General features: G+C 40.2%; 1 protein-coding gene across 1 annotated transcript; it reads right to left on the minus strand.

Annotated features, from left to right (window-relative positions):
• Nucleotides 1–4,561: 4,561 nt before the first annotated feature.
• LOC135468216 (O-phosphoseryl-tRNA(Sec) selenium transferase-like) lies at nt 4,562–14,833 on the minus strand. The gene is given in 12 exon segments (XM_064746341.1): nt 4,562–4,852; nt 7,145–7,235; nt 7,670–7,855; nt 8,745–8,874; nt 9,330–9,368; nt 9,370–9,433; nt 9,666–9,819; nt 10,214–10,372; nt 10,865–10,983; nt 12,973–13,127; nt 13,637–13,791; nt 14,701–14,833. Coding segments are annotated over 12 exon segments (1,536 nt in total). The 5' UTR covers nt 14,729–14,833; the 3' UTR covers nt 4,562–4,596.
• Nucleotides 14,834–14,912: the final 79 nt, after the last annotated feature.

Below are 14,912 nucleotides of genomic sequence, written 5' to 3' on the forward strand. Positions count from 1 at the left end.
GTATGCTTACCACTGCCATCACATGCACGGCTACAGGTAAGCGTCGTTAAAACTTTAATTCGTCAAGAGATTTAGACAAAGCTGACAAAATGACCAAGGCAGACCAAGAAGACACGGACGATGAACATCACTTCTGATATCTGGAGTGCTTATCCAGTTGAATCAGCGAGGCCCAAAAGCGACATTTTTAGAAAGTGTGTTGCGGTAATTGACTCCATGTATTACATCAGTTTGAACGTTTTTATGTTTGAGCGATTTTATGAACATTCTTTTCATCTCTACGGACACTGAAGTTTTACAGTCCCATACTTGTGATCAGGATAGCCCATGCTTGTTCATTGGAAACGTCACAAATCATCAAAAATTACAAGTTGTAATAATGTGATCTGTAATGTGATCTGTAATGTAAGAAACATTAGGTCGGCGAAAAGACAGAACTTAATGCCTGTATTCAGTTTGACGTGCGCCAGACAACGGTGCAGTATGCATTCAAAGCACATGTAGTTTCTTGTCCATCCATCAGGAAACGGTTCACGGTATTGGTGAAGTTGTAAATAAAACTTTGAATTTCTGTTGGAATCAATGATTGTAGCTTAACGCCACTACTGTAGCAACTATCTGTGTAACACTCATAAACTGAAATACGTACGATTTAAAATCACTTTATTGATATCAAAACTTGTTCATTAAATCACGAAGTATTCACGTTGTTCTTAATGTGCGTTATTTATGTACGTTTTCAAGATTTAACTTGTACAATGATTGGATGGCCTAGCACAACTAGGCCATCCAATCACAGAATCTAAACTAACAAATATCAGTGCTCACACGACTATTAAGACGGTTGCTAAGGAAAACTGCAGTCATAAACAACACCTTCCAGCCATCCAAAGAATCGATAACGTTACGATTAAATCGGACAAAAATTGACAAACCTGGTAGCGTTGCAAACAAAGGCGGTAATGATTATTGCATATCGGAAGAAGCATGAACAAAATCATGCTTCATTATTAAACTATTATTAGTCATGTTATTAATAATTCCGAAAGCGTACAGGACACCTGCTTTCGCAAACGGCCGTAGGTGATGGCAACGCAGTGACAATTAGATAACAGTACGTCAAATAAATAGCAGTGAATATCCTTACCTAATTTTGTTTAAGCCATTGTCTTAGAGAATGTAATTTACTACTTTCCAAAAATTAACATGAAAAGTTAAAATAAAACCCTACCTGAGGTTGAATTTCACCGGTTAAGTGTGACCATTTGTCAGCTATCAGAATGTCGTCGCTGCAACAGTTTTACTCTCAGTGTAGTCTTTTGCACTTCGACAGTGTATCCCGCAAACCGGTAAGGTTAAGAACAAAACAAGAAATGTCCATGATTCAAAATAACCAAATTTCTGTCTGGAAAGGTGAATCCGATAAGCGGAGAATTTGACCAACTGCAGTGGGAGCATAAAATAGCATGAACTTCTCCTTGAAGGACTAGTTATTCTAAAATACACATTTCTCTGGCCATGCCAATGTTTACACTTCTTGAAAATTGCTTCCCTGTTGAAAATTATCCCAGCAATAGCTAGACTTCCAGTAATAATTCCTGTTCCATAAACTGAACGCTCATAAAATCTGGGACGACTAGTATAACATCAGTCCCAGATAAATTTAACGTTTGCGGTTTTGCCAATGTTTCGTACCATTTATTCGTAACATTACCTATTCTTTGGAGAGCTTTTCCTGGGGAAAACCTGTAAGCAGGCAATGCGTACTTTCAATGCCTACCACTGTGGTTACGCTGCAGTGATTTACAGGATGAGGTGAGTGTGGCGTAGGTTTGGTTTGAGCTGCACCAATCATACCATGGCTGCAGATCGGGAAAACATACCGACGACAGATATCCATACCGTGTTCAAAAACCCAGTAGTTCAACACACATTAGTTATTTATAAAGCAAAAGAAGCCACATGCCTTATCTACGAGCAGATCAAACTACTGGCCTGAGGTATGGCCAGCCAACCTTTGCATTTAAAATAACAACTCCGAGTGTTAAAGTCATAGTCAATCCGTATTTCAAATGTTTGTTCCATCATCAGGAAAGACACAAAAGATGCAATGATAGCTTCGATGCTCAGGATCTTAAATACAAAGGATGGGTGGACATATCTCAGGCCATCAGTTAGGTCTGCTAGTGAAGGGAGCTTCTTGCCACACCAGAAGATCAATCTGTAATGCAGCTAGTAGATAGAGCATTTTACTAGTGAACGGAGCTTTTTTCTATATGTCAGGTTGATCTGTCGCAGCCAGTGGATGGAACGTCTTGTCACACCCCACACCAGAAGGTTTGTCTGTCACAACTAGTGGATGGAGTGTCTTGTCACACGTCAGACCACAAGGTTGGTCTGTCACAGCTAGTGGATGGAGTGTCTTGTCACACCTCAGACCACAAGGTTGGTCTGTCACACCTAGTGGATAGAGCATCTTGTCATACCTCAGACCACAGGGTTGGTCTGTCACGGCTAGTGGACAGAGCATCTTGCCATACCTCAGACCACAGGGTTGGTCTGTCACAGCTAGTGGATGGAGTGTCTTTCCATACCTCAGACCACAGGGTTGGTCTGTCACAGCTAGTGGACAGAGCATCTTGCCATACCTCAGACCACAGGGTTGGTCTGTCACACCTAGTGGATGGAGGGTCTTGTCACACGTCAGACCACAAGGTTGGTCTGTCACAGCTAGTGGATGGAGTGTCTTGTCACACCTCAGACCACAAGGTTGGTCTGTCACAGCTAGTGGACAGAGCATCTTGTCACACCTCAGACCAGAAGGTTGGTCTGTCACACCTAGTGGATGGAGTGTCTTGTCACACCTCAGACCACAAAGTTGGTCTGTCATACCTAGTGGACGGAGGATCTTGTCATACCTCAAGATGGTGGATGGAGTGTCTTGCCATACCTCTGACCACAGGGTTGGTCTGTTACAGCTAGTGGATGAAATGTCTTGTCACACCTCAGACCACAAGGTTGACCTGTCATAGCTATTGGATGGAGTTTTTGTCATACCTCATGCCAGAAAATCGGTCTGCCACAGCTAGTTAATGGTGCATCTTGTCACACCTCAGACCAGAAGGTTGGTCTGTCACAGCTAGTTAATGGAGTGTCTTGTCACACCTCAGACCACAAGGTTGAACTGTCACAGCTAGTGGATGGAGGGTCTTGTCATACCTCAGACAGCATGGCTTATCTGTCACAGCTTGTGGATGGAAAGTCTTGTCATACCTCAGACAGCATGGCTGATCTGTCACAGTTTGTGGATGGAATGTCTTGTCACACCTCAGACAGCATGGCTGATCTGTCACAGCTAGTGGATGGAACGTCTTGTCATACCACAGACAGCACGGCTGATCTGTCACAGCTAGTGGATGGAATGTCTTGTCAAACCTCAAAGGCAGACAGCATGGCTGATCTGTCATAACTAGCGGATGGAATGTCTCGGCATACCTCAGGCAGCATGGCTGATCTGTCACAGCAAGTGGCTGGAATGTCTTGTCATACCTCAGACGACATGGCTATTCCATTCACAGCTAGTGGATGGAATGTCTTGTCATACCTCAGACGACATGGCTGATCTGTCACAGCTAGTGGATAGAACGTCTTGTCATACCTCAGACGACATGGCTGATCTGTCACAGCTTGTAATGGCGTGTCTTGTCACACCTCAGGCAGCATGGCTGATCTGTCACAGAGGTGGATGGAATGTCTTGTCATACCTCAGACGATATGGCTGATCTGTCATAGCTAGTGGATGGAATGTCTTGTCACACCTCAGGCTGGATGGATAATCTGTCACAACAAGTGGATGGATTGTCTTGTCATACCTCAGATGGCATGGCTGATCTGTCACAGCTTGTGGATGGAATGTCTTGTCACACCTCAGACTGCATGGATGGAATGTTTTCTGACATATACACAAGTAGAGCCATTTTGATATTTCTCTTTATTACAAACTGACAAGCATAATATAAATTTAATAATTACACATGAACATACATGTACATATATTCCTACATAACATGTTCCTTCTTTTATTTCAATATGTATGTCTAATTTACATAAAAATCTGTTATGATATGATTATATCAACACTGATACAACAGCCAAGATCATTATTCAATTTTATATTTTATGTAAAACTGGCATACAAGTATAGCACTGAGTCATACATTCAGTAATCACTGAGATGAAGAGTGGAGTGAATGAACTGATTTCAATGTCACCTTGATGGCAGTTTTTTTTTTTTTTTTTTTTTTTTGATTGGTGTTTTACGCCGTACTCAAGAATATTTCACTTATACGACGGCGGCCAGCATTATGGTGGGTGGAAACCGGGCAGAGCCCGGCGGAAACCCACGACCATCCGCAGGTTGCAGACAGACCTTCTCACGTACGGCCGGACAGGAAGCCAGCATGAGCTGGACTCGAACTCACAGCGACCGCATTGGTGAGAGACTCCTGGGTCATTACGCTGCGCTAGCGCTTTAACCGTCTGAGCCACGGAGGCCCCCCTTGATGGCAGTTTGAGGTGAAGTCTCAATCCTTCTCTTCAGACTATGTCAGCTTCACCTTTGTTAGTTGGTATATCTTTCACATCACAACTGGGTCTTTCAATGGGTGCTGACCTGTAGTACTTGCTCAGAGTTTTATCCAGTCTACTGATAAAATTGTCCACATCCTCTGTTGTCATGCCAACAGCTGCCGCAGCTGTTAAATATGGACATGGGTAATTGTCGTAATGAGCTCCAAAATTACGAAATGTGCGGCCACCAATCACTGATTCTGTTCCTCCAGAGGCAATAACTCTGCAAATGAAGACAAAGCATTCTGTGTGAAACTGTGGCATACCACTGAATCCTGCTGAATCAGCTTACAGAGTGTATCAATTTGACCTAACTGTAATTCTTCAACCTTTTCACATGTTTACAAGGTGTTTATTCAAGCATATTCTGAGGGCATTATTCTGTGTAGACTGATATTATTATGCTTTTTGTGAACACCTAAAATTGGCTAATCCAACCAATGTAGTTTCGTCTCCAAAATCAAATTAAAAATGTACATAAATTGCATTGAAAGCTGCTTTTTCATATGTGCAAAGGTTGAGGAATTCAGGTACATGTACATATTTGTCTTGTCAAATGTCACTTCATAAAACATCTAAGCTTCATAGAATATTATCAAGACCAGGCGAGTTATTCCTCAGAAATATGACTTACTGATTTATTGATTTAATGGATTGGTGATCATTTTCATGGGTAGAGGAAATTGAGTGCCTGCTATAGTGCCCTTGCTGAGTCAGAGATAGACTTTCCAACATGACCCATATAATTTCTCCTGCATGTGCTGGAACATACAATCCACTTGGAAGACAAGTGCTGCATAGCTGGAAGACACAAGCCATGTTGCTGGAAGGCACAAGCCATATTGCTGGAAGACACAAGCCATATTGCTGGAAGACAAGTGCTATATTGCTGGAAGACACAAGCCATAATGCTAGAAGACACAAGCCATACTGCTGGAAGACACACGCCATATTGCTGGAAGACAAGTGCTGCATTGCTGGAAGACACAAGCCATGTTGCTGGAAGGCACCTGACATATTGCTGGAAGACACAAGCCATATTGCTGGAAGACAAGTGCTATATTGCTGGAAGACACAAGCCATAATGCTAGAAGACACAAGCCATACTGCTGGAAGACACACGCCATATTGCTGGAAGACAAGTGCTGCATTGCTGGAAGACACAAGCCATGTTGCTGGAAGGCACCTGACATATTGCTGGAAGACACAAGCCATATTGCTGGAAGACAAGTGCTATATTGCTGGAAGACACAAGCCATATTGCTGGAAGATAAGTGTTATATTGCTGGAAGACACAAGCCATATTGCCTGAAGACACAAGCCATACTGCTCGAAGACACAAGCCATATTTCTGGATGACAAGTGCTATATTGCTGGAAGACACAAGCCATATTGCTGGAAGACACAAGTCATATCACTGGAAGACAAGTGCTATACTGCTGGAAGACACGTGCTATACTGCTGGAAGACACAAACCATATTGCTGGAAGACAAGTGCAATATTGTTGGAAGACACAAGCCATACTGCTGGAAGGCACAAACCATATTGCTGGAAGACACAGGCCATACTGCTGGAAGACATAAGCCATATTTCTGGATGACAAGTGCTATATTGCTGGAAGACACAAGCCATACTGCTGGAAGACACAAGTCATATTGCTGGAAGACAAGTGCTGCATTGCTGGAAGACACAAGCCATATTGCTGGAAGACAGGTGCTATATTGCTGGAAGAAAAGTGCCATATTGTTGGAAGACAATACTCCCTTGACAAACTGTAAGTAAAACCATCTAAACATGTCAATGAGCCATGTGGATGGATAAATGCCCTGAAGTCAATGAGAACACCAAAAGGAGAGGAATCAACAAAATTCCCTGTCAAAGGCTGGCATTGAACCAATAAAGACAAGCATCTTATGCCACGATCATGCCCCACCTTCCTACAGTATATATAATCTCCACATACGTGTAGTACCTTGCCTCTGTAATGACTACAGGGTTTGAAATGGTTATCTCTGTTGTTGCACTCTTATTGTTCTCACACCAAATTGTCACAGATCATTAAACAACTGCTGTTAAATATCAAATTTTTCCCTGTCTAATGAGAATAGGGTTAGGCACAGTAAAGTGCTTGGTGTCTAATAAGAATAGGGTTATGCACAGTAAAGTGCCTGATGTCTAATGAGAATGGGGTTAGGCACAGTAAAGTGCTGGATTTCTAATGAGAATAGGGTTAGGCACAGTAAAGTGCTTGGCGTCTAATAAGAATAGGGTTAGGCACAATAAAGTGCATGATGTCTAATGAGAATAGAGTTAGGCACAGTAAAGTGCCTGATGTCTAATGAGAATAGGGTTAGGCACAGTGAAGTGCCTGATGTCTAATGAAAATAGGGTTAAGCACAGTAAAGTGCCTGATGTCTAATGAAAATAGGGTTAGGCACAGTAAAGTGCCTGATGTCTAATGAAAATATGGTTAGGCATTCAATCAGAACTGGTTACTCGTAATGCTAAGCTCACCTTGTGCCTGAAACAAAACGAGTGAATAGCATGGAGCCCACTTCTGTGATCAGTCTGGCATCTTGTGAAGACAGTTTACTTAGAGACATTGCTGAAATGTAAATGTTAAACATGCAACATTTGGGATACAAATCCAAAGTCGGTCAATAGAAATGCATACTCTTATTATCACACGTCAAAAACCATCCCTAACAGGCTTAATTTGTATCAAAACCACAGGAGACAAAGGAAAGATACACATTCTCAGAGGACTATAATTTTATAGGAACATAAACAAAACTGATCCTGAGTTGTTTCATAAAACAGCAGATCTTTTCTCAGATCATTTCTTAAAGATAACAGATACTGTATGCCATTTCTGAAAAGGTTATTAGAAATCGTGTCATGAAGGAATGAATGGTAAAAAAAACTTTTGCTCTTTGTTCTCTTTGAAGCAAAATGTGTCACGATATATTGTCAATGTAGCAGGTGTCTTAGATGTATAATGCATGCAAAAACATGACTATGATATTTTCTGTAGTTTACCTATAGAGATAGGGTTGTGTTTTGTCTGGAGGATTCGTTCCCCATATCTCTCTGCACACACTGTCATTTTCTGATGAAGGTAGATATACATATCCTTTCTCTTATGTAACAACTTCCTGTAGCCCTGAGCCCCAAGGGAAAGGAGAGTGATAAACAGGTCAATGGACGGGGAAGCCGACGCTCTACCTGAGGAGGCCATGCAGAAAGCAGATCAAAAGTCAGTAAATGAATCATAATTTTACTACACTAATCAAAAGCGAGTCATTAAACTTTGCACAGGATGGTATCAAAATGAGTCTTTCATGGTTCTTTAAAAGATTAACTGTGTTGACATTATCTCATTTACATGTGAAAAAAATTAAACTATTTAGTTAAATAAGGACAAAATAGTAATGTAGAAAGAAGAAATAATTAATCTGAGACTTAGTTGATCAAAGCAAACTCAGGGGGAATAACTGCCACAATGCAGATCAAGCAAGATGACTCCTCAAGATTAAGTACAAATATTTACTGCATTTTTTGAGAGACAGCCTTATTTAGTTAAATAAGGACAAAATAGTAATGTAGAAAGAAGAAATAATTAATCTGAGACTTAGTTGATCAAAGCAAACTCAGGGGGAATAACTGCCACAATGCAGATCAAGCAAGATGACTCCTCAAGATTAAGTACAAATATTTACTGCATTTTTTGAGAGACAGCTTTGGTGGCCTAATGGTTACAGTGTCCGCCCCGAAGTCGAGAGACCTCGAGATCAAACCTGGGTCGGGTCATAACAAAGACTTTAAAAATGGTACCTGCTGCAGCACTGAGAGGTAGAGCAAGGAAACATGACTGGTTGTCCCAGTGTCAGTATAATGTGACTGGGTGGAGTGTCATGTCTGGTGTCTTTGGCATGATACTTCAGTGGCAGCAACACTAGGATGGCATAGACACAAGAAGACACAATACATGTACACATACCTACGGACTCTTCGTCATCATATGACTGAAAAGTTGTTCATTATGACGCTAAAGCCCAAGTACACATACAAGCATTATTTGAGAGGCAAAAAGGTTGATAACCATTTTGCTAACCTGGGTACATTTTCCCGATTTCTTCAACAAAAGTCTTGTCAAAGCCTGCTATAACTGAGCCTCCTACAGGAACCATAAAGTTTTTGTCTGTGCTCTGAACAAATGCATCAACTCTGCCCACACGTGCTGCCTGAAAGCAGTTTTTGTCATTGCATGTATTTCAAACTGAATGAATCAATTGTATGAGTTCACTTCAGTATAATTGGTCTACATCATCTGTTTTACAAAGGTGATTCTGTTTATTTCTGTACTTTGTCCAACTCAGAAAATTAATTATTATGTTTACAGTCATTAATAAAATGTATAAACGTAACAGCAGCAAACTGAATTGTACATGATCTTGTTTAGATTTACACCCACACTTGGACCTTAAGAGACAAAACTACTCACTCTACTATCAGCAACTGTCACTCAACTATTCAAACAACATCAAGTTACCATTGCACAAATCTGGAATGCCATTTATTCTTCTGGTCAATGTCTATCCACTGAGGATCAATAACTCACCTGTTGTAGAAGATGTGTACACTTTGATCAATAGCTCACCTGTTGTAGAAGATGTGTACACTTTGATCAATAGCTCACCTGTTGCAGCAGATGTGTACACTTTGAGGCCTGAACTCCCGTATGCATTATTGACGAGATGAGGAATGCTGTACTTCTGGCATAGACTGCCAATCTCCTCTAGGCTTGAAAAAAAAATGAAAAAATTAATTACTGGAAATAAACCATGTTTGACCCAAGATTAGCATTGTGTTGAGGTCAAGTTTTGCAATTATTTGTAATAGCTGTTTCCAAAAAAGACAGCACAACCTGCATTAACCAGTTTGATGCTGATCACTTGGTCTTTTGTCAACTGTTTAAATTTTACACTCTGCCACTGGAACCATCACATAATTGTTAGGAGAACATGGAGACTACCTGTCCGGGACACGAGGAGAAAAGCAGCTTGTGGTGGACAAGACACATAGAATGTTCTCAACTCCTAACTCCTTCATCTTCTCTTCTAGTCTGACCAAATCAGTTCTCAGTTCATCTCCTTCAAGTCTGTTCTCCACAACAACCAGCTCAAACCCTGAATGAACACACCAGTCAGAGAAGTATTACTTCTGCATTCATCTAGGAACATCAACAATTAAGTCACAAAAATTATACACAATTCCAGGGCTTAGTTTATTTATTTATCTATTTGATTCGTCTTTTACGCCGTACTCAAGAATATTTAACTAATACAACAGCGGCCAGCATTGTGGCAGGAGGAAACCGGGCAGAACTAGCCTGAAGAAAATCCACGACCACCTGCAGGTGGCTGACAGACCTTCCCTAATGCAGGAGAGTAAGCCACTTGAACTCAACGTGACTGCATGGGTGAGAGGCTCCTTGGGTCATTGCGCCACGCTGGCGTACTAACTAGTTAGTTAGTTAGTAGTTAGTAGTTTATCTACTGTTCCAGAATCATGTCTACTGACCTGCGGCTAGGACAGACTTTAGGCAGGACTTTTGGTCAATCCTCGGCCAAAGAACATAACGTGCCTTTCTTCTCTTCTGACGGAAAGTGGACATACACAGTGCCAGACTCATTCCGGTTGCCATGGGAACAACAAAGCAGCCTGCTACTAACTGCACACCTGAAATATAAAGAATACAGGACAACTTGATTAACACATTTTTTCAGACGACAGTTACCATTAAAATCAGCTGCATTATTCTAACCTGAACCAGAATACACAGTGCACTAGTTATATACATGTATAGCCATATGATTGTTACATCCTTGTTTACAAAACAAAAAACACTCTTTGACATTTTGACATATTTGACATTTAAATGAATTGTAAAACCATTTGTTTTTTTCACCCACAGCATTCTTCATGAACCAGAAAAAACCTTTGGAGAGACATACCACCCTATACAGACAGCACAGGCAGAAGTCAAGCAGGGCAGACAAAATTTACTCTGCAGAATGCAGAGTCACAAGGCACAAGTCAAGCAGGGCAGACAAAATTTACTCTGCAGAATGCAGAGTCACAAGGCACAAGTCAAGCAGGGCAGACAAAATTTACTCTGCAGAATGCAGAGTCACAAGGCACAATCATACAGGATTCATGTACTTTTATTACCTGACAGCTTAAGCACATCCAAGGCCATGCTATTGGTCAATTTCATCAGGAGACTTGATCCCGCAGCTTTTGGTTGGATGGCAGCAATGTCACCCGACCGTCCAATACCATGACCTAACCTTTTAAATATACATTTCCAAAAACACTGACCATAGTTAATACCATGATGCTAGCCAGACACCCGTCCACCCGTCCAACTGGACGGGCAATCCAGCCAAAAGGGGTATTTTGGACGGGCAAAATTTTGAATCAAAATTTTATTTGGGGGGGGTTAAAAACAAAGTAAATATATTTAAGATCGTTCCATCGAAACATACGTGAGGTTGTGTTGTTGTTGTTGTCTGCATTGGCGCTCGTAATCAGTGACAAAATCATCTGCAAATGACCAAGTAAGGATATGGATCCGAACTACTTTCGTCAAAATACGATATTTTAAGGTACAATAATAGTAAAGTTCGCGGGTTAATTTTGAGAAGGGCTTCAGACTCGCGCTCTGTACACAGTGCCGGCCGGAAAGGATCAGGAAAACCCGAAGATTGACGATTGGGATTGCAACTGCGTCGTCGAGAACTTTTTCTTTCACACGTGCTCATTAAATTGTCAGTTTGTGCGATCGGGTTTTACTAGTTGTAGGCATGTCGGAGGGGAAAATTACGGACTTTTTTCGGTCAAAAGAAATAGCAAATCCCAGTAGCAGCAGTAGCCATGTCGATGTCAGCAGCGAGAGTGACGGCGATGAAGAAATTGTAGACGACCCACGAGACAGGAGTCCCATTAAGCGCGCGACAGGCACGGCGAGTCCCAGCCCACAGCCCAGTACACTGTTTCAAAGTGTATTAACATTATATGTATGTATAATAGATTGTGAATATTTTTCTAACATGTAAGTTTTCAAAGTGTATTCATATATGTATTCAGATGACAGAAATGATGTTTGACATGCACTACTTTGTCACTGTGCCAAAAGTTAATTTCTCGACATAGATATGTGACTGATAGTACATGTATTTGAATTGTTTTTTGTTTTGTTTTGTTTTGTTTTGTTTTGTATTTTGTATTTTACAAAGTTTATTTCTACCTACTGTGACTTAGCTGCTCAAATCGTATGGTGATTGGTGACACTACTCTTTTTAGTGAGTGACAGTCACAGATTCAGTGGTGATAATTTTGCCTGTTCTCAGTCTCAGTTGTAAGAGCTATGTATACTGTATTCTGATTTGGTTCCGTTGCATTTTAATGTGAAGTAGTGTAACTGTGAGTGACATGCACCTGCTGTGCCAAATTACCATGCATTTATATGTATTTTTGTGTATTTTATTGTTCACAGTATATTTATTTCTACCTCCTGATTCACAGCATTCACACTTGAACTGTCAGAACTGCTGTGCCAAATTGCCATTGTTTTCCTTGCATCTGTATTGAATTGTGTATTTTACAGTTCAATTTGTTTTTCTACCTCCTGTTTCACACTTGGTTGTCCAAAGCATAACAGATTGTAACCTTACATAGTTTAATATAAAATTTATGTACTCTTTTTAGTGATTCGCACTCAGTGTCAGTCATTGGTGGGAAAAGTGTGATATATTGGGTGCCCCTAAAAACTGTCAATTTCTTGGGTCCAATAGTAATACATTATTTCCAGTGATATAATGGCAATTAAAGCTATTAAAAGGTCTTGATTTTCAATGATACAGTGGCGATAAAATGTCTCCGGCGGCAGACCCCCTGCTTATTTACGGGGGCCTCAAGTGGCGGCCCCCAAACCCCCTACCTTTTGGACGCCCTATTGTCAGATCCTGGCTAATGCCCTGGTTAATACAGTACATAAATGCAATAAACTAGCCAATTTGTGCAACTACAGTTAACAATTCCAAGTCCTCATATCAGCTATTTAGACTTTTAATCTAGTAATAATCCCCAAAATTTTACGAAGGTGCCAAATATCACCTTGTCAGCAGGTGTAACATTTAAAGAGCTGTTAAAAGGGAGACGTTAAAACAATCTGTAATCACATGAGATCAGTACCATTCACACCAGATCTTAGTTACCCTACTTGAACATGGTTATATTAACAGTTAATCATTTATATGACCAACACTGTTCATTACCTGAAGTGTCTCCTGGCCACCAGGCCTGATGCTATGCGAGCTTCTCTTTCCCCCACGCCACAGTTTCCTGGGAAGTTGTTACTATCCATCAGTGAAAATTCTTGTAACAATAGCTCTATTGTAGCATCTTCCCAGCCTTCTTCTGGCAACTTTCTCTGCAGATATACAAGATGGTCATCTTTTGATTTAAATTACCATACACACAGATTCACAGTACTGTAACTTCCTTTTACATTTAAAACTAATGCATTTATTAATAACAGGCAGGGGAACGTTATTTTGTATAGATTTGTAATATTTTGATTTTTGTAAAAGTTCAATCATTTATATGTTTCAATGACCAGCTCAGCTAAAATTAGTCTCATAGACACTTTAACCGCAAACCATAACGAGGAAAATAAATAACTTGATATTACCAGTTAGTGTGAAGAGAACAGAAACAAAAAGATGAAAATTCTGTTTCTGCTGTCAGTACCCCCAATTTAAATTAATGCATTTATTTATTTACTTCATTGGTGTTTTACATTGTACTCAAGAATATTTCACTTATATAATGGCGAACTACATTATGGTGGGAGGAAACTCTGCTAAACATGTACATCCGCATATGCATTTAGTTATTATTCAATAGAATAATTTTAATAAATCCTAAAATGTAGCTTACCTGTTGTAAGAAATGTCTGATCTTGTTTTCATGAATGCGCCTGGCTTGTGCTCCTTGTTGTATATACCCTGCAGGGATGAGTCGCTCACACAGTTCCTGGATCTCAGAATTCATTGTGTATGTCAGAGTGTCTCTGAAACTCAATGTTATCACAACTGAAAAGGAAATCCTAAGGAAATTTTGGCCTACACTGTTGACTTGACTCGCCATATACCTAATTTAACAATGTCACAGCAACAAGTGGGGCATGAAAACTGGGCCAATGAAACACTGGCCTTGATCCATATAGCACCTGAATGTGCAAATCTATGCATAGTAGCCTCTATATTAGGCCATTTAAGCCTATTGTACAAATACTTTTGACTGTGTGTAACATTGGATAATTATTAATTGGGACTCAAAATAATATTTATCGAATGGGCCTACAAATCTTAACTGGCTTTTTTGATATTTTTTACTCCATTGCTGTTTTATGTCATAGGCCGAATTGAGATTATTTCAGCATGGATTCAATCAAAAAAGGATTGACAATCTTTAGTCAAGGACTTTAGAATTGTCTACTGGGACAATCTATTATCCATGACTCTTTCATGGCTTACGGCAATAAGCGAAACATGAAACTATGGCTCATGGACACAAAACTTCTGCTGGCCTCTGCTCAGACTCAATATTTAAATAAACTGATCGAAGTACCCCAGCAAATATATGTTGTATATTTACACCAAATCACACTAAGTTTCACAATTTGTTTCCTTATCCATGTCCAGGTAAAACATATATGCACCAAATTTCTACCATTTAATTGCTGCCAATGAATTAGTATATTTAGAGCTTAGAGAAAACATTGTCTGAAAACCAGAATGAAATTTACCCCTGATATCTACAAACTTATCACAATGAATACACTAATATAAATAGTGCGAATTCTTTGAACTCTAAGACAAAATGTGGAAAGATTAATACAGATGAACCAGTTCATAACCCCCACAACAGGTAACAGGTTCCACCGCTAGGTTAGTTCAATTAAATTAAACGGTCTATTTTCAACAATTTCTTATATTTACCTGCCTCAAGCACGTGAATATCAGACATTTAAATGTTCAATCAACAATATACAAGCATATCCACTTGGTACCATGTATGAACATGCGTTGACTGTCAAATGATCATCCAGCAAGTGTGGACACACGACACGAAATGCACGTGTTAAAAAGGAAACCGGATGTTCATGCAAAGGGGACGTAACTCTGATTGTCTCCCCTTGAGTCAGCTTTTG

This window comes from Liolophura sinensis, chromosome 6 (assembly GCF_032854445.1).
Source record: "Liolophura sinensis isolate JHLJ2023 chromosome 6, CUHK_Ljap_v2, whole genome shotgun sequence".
Taxonomy (NCBI): Eukaryota; Metazoa; Mollusca; class Polyplacophora; order Chitonida; family Chitonidae; genus Liolophura; species Liolophura sinensis.